The sequence below is a fragment of the Carassius carassius genome, chromosome 34 (genome assembly GCF_963082965.1).
Source record: "Carassius carassius chromosome 34, fCarCar2.1, whole genome shotgun sequence".
NCBI classification, from domain to species: Eukaryota; Metazoa; Chordata; class Actinopteri; order Cypriniformes; family Cyprinidae; genus Carassius; species Carassius carassius.
Genome location: NC_081788.1, coordinates 16,015,197 through 16,022,327, shown reverse-complemented (window position 1 = coordinate 16,022,327; position 7,131 = coordinate 16,015,197). Strand labels below are relative to the sequence as shown.

The 7,131-nt window shown below is 39.2% G+C and overlaps 1 protein-coding gene across 2 annotated transcripts; it reads right to left on the bottom strand.

Moving 5' to 3' along the window:
• Window positions 1–1,555: 1,555 nt before the first annotated feature.
• On the bottom strand, window positions 1,556–5,816 carry LOC132114499 (tubulin alpha chain, testis-specific). Of its 2 annotated transcripts, none has more exons than XM_059522644.1 (5): window positions 5,662–5,816; window positions 3,655–3,877; window positions 3,291–3,439; window positions 2,236–2,916; window positions 1,556–2,150 (listed from the first exon to the last, which is right to left on the bottom strand). In XM_059522644.1, exons 1-5 carry the CDS (start codon window positions 5,662–5,664, stop codon window positions 1,857–1,859), a joined length of 1,350 nt encoding a protein of 449 aa, XP_059378627.1. In that variant the 5' UTR covers window positions 5,665–5,816; the 3' UTR covers window positions 1,556–1,856. The 2 variants fall into 2 exon arrangements, with proteins under 2 accessions (XP_059378627.1, XP_059378628.1); XM_059522645.1 differs by lacking the exon at window positions 5,662–5,816 and adding an exon at window positions 4,160–5,586.
• Between the last annotated feature and the right edge of the window lie 1,315 nt (window positions 5,817–7,131).

Here is a 7,131-nt window from a genome sequence, read left to right as displayed (position 1 = left end):
CTTTAGTGCAGGCGCTATTCATGCTATAAACAAACTCCTCACATTGACATCGCATTTAAAAACAAGTTATAACTAAACGGTTATTCGTCGTTTACTCCACAATAACTTAATTTAAAATTACTATATAAATGATAGACAAATTTTTATTTTCGAGGAAGTCCCTTTTTGTCAGGTTATTGTTATGTGCCAATTCATATACAAATAGGGCCCACAGTAGAAACAAATAACTGAGTAACAAGGCTTTACAAGTTCTAAGGCAGTCGAGTTGTACTGTACGTTTACTTGAAACCTTTACAAAAAAAGACTACGTGTTCCACACTGCTCAGTTTTAGGAACTTTGGGACTTTTGCGTGCCTTTACAAACATTTCTAGGTAACCGCCATGCGCTCGAAGCCGTCAACCGCCTCGCTCCGCCCCAGTGTTTACCTCCGCGTATGAATATCTTCAGGTGACAGCTGATAGTGGTCGGGACTTCTTCTTTAAATAGACTCACTGTGGCTGCTGATTGGACGACTTGAGCGGGGGAGGCGTTGTAGTAAAGCGCTTTGAATAGAGGTCTACTTTTGTGTTTGGAAATAAAGGCATCGAAGTGAAGACATCTGTTACATTTAACATTGTAATTTTTGTTATATTTCAATATATAAATTACAAGGCCACGTTCTGAGACTGAGGTTCAAAAAGTTTGTATTTCAAGTAAGATAAGCATGAATGGACATATTTAAATGGAATGGAAGTGACCTCTTGTTAATATTTTGCAAAAAAAAAATTGTATTTTGAGTCTATAACATACTTTATGATGCTTTTATTGTAAAGTCTTTAAAATAATCAGTAAAATTATGGAGTCATTGTGCATTGCATTTTAATTGCACAAAAAGTGATCGGGATGAAAATAATTTAGATCAGAATATTTATAACAATACTTAATATTTATTAAGTTTTCTAATTTTAAGTCTAGAATAAGTGGTGTATTTAAATGTCTTGAGTTCGCTCTAAAATTGCTTAACTATACAACAAAAATACCAACTTGTGGTCCTGAAAAAAAGATGCAAACGTTTAATACTTTAGGGTTGCTCATCAGGAGAAAATAGAGAGAATAAAAATCTTTTTAAAGCATGGTCCACTTAGCCCCTGCTGGTAGATGTTGTAATTACACTTCTGGTGAAAAAAAAAAAAACTTTTATCCTTGAACTTCCTACCCAAGTTATGAAATGTTTTACACAGAATCTTAAAGAATCATGTAGTAAATGGTCTATTGTAAGTGAAGAGCAATTTTACTTTTGATGGAATTTCATGCTTAAATATTCCGTTCTGAGTCTGAACTAGGGGGTTGGGGGGCCACTGAACCTGAAAGAACATAACCTCCTCTTGCACAGAATCAGCCCTCTTCTAGTCATTATTTTGGCTAGTTGAGACATTCAGCTAATAAGTGTGTAACAAATTGACCAGCCTGGTCATGATTATAGTATGATTGGTTCCATCATGAATTGGAGTCATCATAAAGACTAAAGCTTTAAATCACGTATAAATTTTGTAATCAATACATAAAATCAATAGACACATTTGACAGTTTATTTTGAAACCGCTTCACAGCATGTGTGAGAGACAAAGACAGTTTACAAAAAGTGCCCAAGAACAGAAATGTTTCTTTGAAATCAGACAGAATAGAGGCATAGAAAAGAACGAAACAGAACACTTATAAAATCACATACACATCAGGGCATTGTTCCCCATCATTTGGAATTCATAAGGCAGCAGAGAGGTAAATACTGCTTGTAAGTGCTGGACTAGGACGAGTTTCTCTTCTGACTGTCAGCCATTGCATAAAACTGGTCCCAGATCAGCCTCTTAAAGCATCTTTAATACTCCTCTCCCTCCTCTTCATCCTCCACAGACTCGGTGCCAACCTCCTCATAATCTTTCTCCAGTGCGGCAAGATCCTCTCTGGCCTCAGAGAACTCTCCCTCTTCCATTCCTTCTCCAACATACCAATGAACGAAGGCACGCTTGGCGTACATCAGATCGAACTTGTGGTCCAGACGGGCCCAGGCCTCAGCAATAGCTGTGGTGTTGCTCAGCATGCACACAGCTCTCTGTACCTTGGCCAAGTCTCCACCAGGGACCGCTGTGGGTGGCTGGTAATTAATGCCAACCTGTTGAGAAAGAGGAGACATTGTTACATTTACTAAAGTTTGAAGAAAGGATGTTTAAAAATGTCATCTTGTCAACCTCTCCCACCTTGAATCCAGTTGGGCACCAGTCCACAAACTGGATGGAACGTTTGGTCTTAATGTTGGCAATGGCGGCATTGACATCTTTGGGTACGACATCACCACGATACAGCATACAGCAGGCCATGTACTTGCCATGCCGGGGGTCACACTTTACCATCTGATTGGATGGCTCAAAGCAGGCACTGGTGATCTCGGACACGGAAAGCTGCTCATGGTAAGCCTTTTCAGCAGAGATGATGGGAGAGTATGTGACCAGTGGGAAGTGGATTCTGGGATATGGCACCAAGTTGGTCTGGAACTCAGTCAGATCAACGTTGAGGGCACCATCAAATCGCAGGGAAGCCGTGATGGAGGACACTATCTGACCGATGAGACGGTTGAGGTTGGTGTAGCTGGGACGCTCGATGTCGAGATTTCGGCGACAAATGTCGTAGATAGCCTCGTTATCTACCATGAAGGCACAGTCAGAGTGCTCTAGGGTGGTGTGGGTGGTAAGGATGGAATTGTAAGGCTCGACCACAGCAGTGGAGACCTGAGGAGCAGGATAGATGGCAAACTCCAGCTTGGACTTCTTGCCGTAGTCAACTGAGAGACGCTCCATCAGCAGGGATGTGAAACCAGAGCCAGTGCCTCCACCAAAACTGTGGAAAATAAGGAAACCTTGGAGACCAGTGCACTGGTCCGTCTAGATCGGGAGGCGGGGGGGGAAACTCATGTTAACAGACATACTGTATATTGGTCTTAACTGCACTTAAAAGGATAGTTGCCCCCAAATAAAAATTGTCACCCATTACTCACCCTCACAGTGCATTTCACTTCCTTGTGTTATAAGAACGCAAGTTAGAGTAAATGACAGAATTTTTATTTCTGGGTGAACTATGCTTTCAAGACGCCCCTTTTTAATGTAAGCAATACCATATTAGTTACCAGCCAAAATTAGTTATTACAAAATTAAGTTACCTTTACCATAATCTAACTAACAGTTAAATGTAATAATTTTAGGGTCTTAAGACTACATCCCTACTTTGTGTTTCTCTGATGCTCAATCATAGTTCGTACCAGTTTGCGGACACGCTCCAGGACCATATCAATAATCTCCTTGCCAACAGTGTAATGGCCACGGGCGTAATTATTGGCAGCATCTTCTTTCCCAGAGATGAGCTGCTCTGGATGAAACAGCTGTCTGTAGGTTCCAGTCCTCACCTCATCTGAAACAAAATACAAGTGTATCATCGCTTTTTGATATACAGCTCTTTAAAACGTAAAACCAGCCATTCACATTTAAACTGAACTCTGGATGGTGGAGATAGCATACACATTAATTTCAACATTTCAGGCATAACAAAACACTGATTTGCAACAAGCCAGAAGCTTGGTTTTATTGCTGAGATAGATATATATATATATACACACACACACTCACCAATGACTGCAGGCTCCAGATCCACAAACACAGCTCGTGGCACATGCTTCCCAGAGCCAGTCTCACTGAAGAAAGTGTTGAAAGAGTCATCCCCTCCACCAATGGTCTTATCACTTGGCATATTGCCATCAGGCTGGATGCCATGCTCCAGGCAATACAACTCCCAGCATGCATTGCCAATCTGTACTCCAGCCTGGCCCACATGGATGGAGATGCACTCACGCTGCATGGGGGGGTAAAAAAAAAAAAAGACATTAAATTGCTGCCAACCAATTGCTGGCTCCAGGAACAAAACCAATAATCTTAGAACATGATGGACAGAACTTTCAATGTTTAAGATGTTTTACATAATTTTTTTCCCCCTTCAAAACCTGATGTAAAATATGTTTGTCCCAAAAGTTGTAACATTTTTGCCAGGCAGCTTTTCAGTGGCATTTAATACACGTGTAAGTTATAGTTTTAAAAATGTGACTAGTATCTGTCATGTTGGATGTTGACTTTGAACCTTGTGAAGCTGAAACTCTCAATGAAGTCCTGACTTCCTCATGTGGCTGAACTTGAAACTTTAATGACAGTTCAATCACTAACTGGAGTCGAAAGGTCAACTAAACGGCACTATGGAACCACCTAAACCTGGAAAAGAGAGGAGCCAGATCTTGCATTTACTGATTGAATGAATCATCATTATTTGGTCTGATCTGAAGACCAAAAAATAAAAGACTATTATCCGGTAAATATGTACTTCCTGAATCTCTCAGAAACCATTTGAATGACATTTCACTTCCTTATGTTAAAAGAATGCTTTAGGAATGTTCCAAACCTGTGAGACTTCCTTCAGTGGAACACAAAAGATGTCAGATTGACAGCTTCAGTCACCATTTACGTCATTCGAATGGGGAAGGGAAAATGATGCAATTACTTCAGAGGTGACTGAAGCTGTCAGTTCTGCCTGATATCACCATTTGTGGAAGAAGAAACAACTATCACCAAAAGTCTCAGTGCATTCTGATAATACTACCCTCCGGGTGAAAAACTAGTATCTCCCAAGCACATAATACTTTTGTGAAAAATGGACAAATCATTTTTCAGGTTAGGAAGTAGGAATGAGACTCAAGAGTGCACGTTAACTGATCTCTCGCGCTTTATCTCATAATGGGCGTCAGGAAAGAGCCAGTAACCTGAACGAAGGCACAATTGAAGAACAAGAGCTATTGATATTCAGCAGTCAACATCAAAGCAACGACAAAAACGACTAACGGTATTTTAAAAGAATGACCGCTCCAATTGTATCTTGAGGGTTAAGTCTGTAGAAGTAGGATGAAAACCAGTCAGCAGACTCCCCCATCCCCCAGCCTCGCGCTCTTCCCGGGCAGCGCGCGTGAGCGGCCTCTGCGGTGGAATTCCACGGATTCCTCACAAGCAGCCTCGGAGTTCTATTATATTACGCTCCAATACAAACCGACCGGGGGAAAAAAAAGTGATATTCATTTTTTAAAGGTCGTCTACAAAAAAAGTCACATTTCCTGCATGGCGCACAAAAAAAATTAACGAGGAAACGAAGACACAGAAAAGATAGGAAGATTAAACATCTGCAGTTATATAAAGATGGTTAAAAATGTGACTAAAGAAACTTTACCTCAGTGTCTTAAAGGGCCAGTTCACTTAAAATGTATATATTCCTCATGTTGTTTTATGTCTTTATGATTTTTACAGGTTTTAGTCGCATCTTTTTGAATGTGAACGTAGGATGTCAACCTTCCTGAACTGTAATTGTGTTCCAAGGAAAATCGAGAGGTATAACGTTTCTGGTTTGAAAGTGAATGACAGAACTTTTACATTTAGATAAACTGTCCCTTTAAGATGCATCAAATTAAGCCATACATCTACGAAATCAAAGAGCGCAACATCAAAAATAATCAACTTAGTCGGTTTTGGTTGGAACGACAATGATTTTTTTTTGTTAAACCTGTAAAGTATTCATTTGTTAGAGACTAGAGTCTCACTTACCATTTTTGCTTAGTCTTCGTGGATAAAAGTTCTTGAGAAAACGTGAAAGTTTTTTGGTGGGAAAATCACCTAAAATCGTTTTTGAGCCCTGTTGAATGCAGACGCGTAACGTGTCTCCGCCAACGCAGCAGTGAGGGGCCAAAAGTGCGCGATCCTGTCTATATACCCGCGTGAACTCTCACACCGCCCGCTGCAGCGCGCGATTGGCCAGCGGCAGCATCAGCACCCTCCTTGCTATACGATTGGTGCAACCAAACACTCATCTTTAGATTTAAAAGTATTGCAACACTTCCAACCGTTATCGAGAGCGAAATGTTTGCTATGCCTCCGCCTTTTTTCATGATAAGAAAATGGGTTATCGACATAGACTGTATTGGAGAAATGAATTATGCAAATCTTTTTATCTTTTTTTTTAAGAGGGGAGGTGTTTCCTTGGAAAGTTCAAATTTCATCTTATGTGCTTCAGGTATTTTTTTGTTCGACAGCTTTTCTTCACAAAAGTTCATTAGATACAGAGTTTAAGAGAGAAACTATCAACTCGGTCAGTTCAGTTCAGACAGTTCAGTGTAGAGCAGACAAAAACAAGTTAATCACCCAGCTTTTATAAAATTTATATAAAAGCTTATATAAATAAAAATAAAAAAGAGACAGTGATACCATGAATAAAGAAGCTGGAAATATATATATATATATATATACACACACACACACATTTAAAAATAAAATGTAGTTATTTGGGTTTTACTGTAATTATTTTTCTTAATTTAGGCTTTCATGTTGCGTTTCTTGAATGGTACAAGTTTCCCAGGTGCACTTGAAGGCACCATTAGACACCATCCCAAATATACTTTTTAGCAGTAAATACGACAGCAAAAAAAAAAAAAAAAAAAAAGATTTAAGTTGATCTTTAAATGTTTTATGTAGTTACAGCAAAATCACCAGACCCATTGCAAAAAGCAATTTAAATATTTTTGTAATTTTGGCGGAGGATATGCAGCAAAAATTGGGAAATATGGCTTAAAATTTAAGTGCAGGATCTATTTTAAAATCTTCTCAAAGGTAAAAACCCGATTACAAAAAAAGTTGGGACACTGTACAAATTGTGAATAAAAACAGAATGCAATGATGTGGAAGTTTCAAATTTCAATATTTTACTCAGAATAGAACATAGATGACATATAAAATGTTTAAACTGGGAAAATGTATAATTTTAAGGGAAAAATAAGTTGATTTTCAATATCATGGCATCAACACATCTCAAAAAAGTTGGGACAAGGCCATGTTTACCACTGTGTGGCATCCCTTCTTTTTATAACAGTCTGCAAACATCTGTGGACTGATGAGACCAGTTGCTCAAGTTTAGGAATAAGAATGTTGTCCCATTCTTGTCTAATACAGGCTTCTAGTTGCTCAACTGTCTTAGGTCTTCTTTGTCGCATCTGGCGCACTTGTAGATGATGATAACTTCAA

What these genes read in the sequence shown, in the direction of transcription:
- LOC132114499 (XM_059522644.1), bottom strand. An exon ending in TGGAGCGTGTCCGCAAACTG is followed by an intron (nt 2,917 to 3,290) that starts GTACGAACTATG and finishes CTCCCGATCTAG; the next exon opens with ACGGACCAGTGCACTGGTCT. An exon ending in GGTGCCCAACTGGATTCAAG is followed by an intron (nt 2,151 to 2,235) that starts GTGGGAGAGGTT and finishes CTTTCTCAACAG; the next exon opens with GTTGGCATTAATTACCAGCC.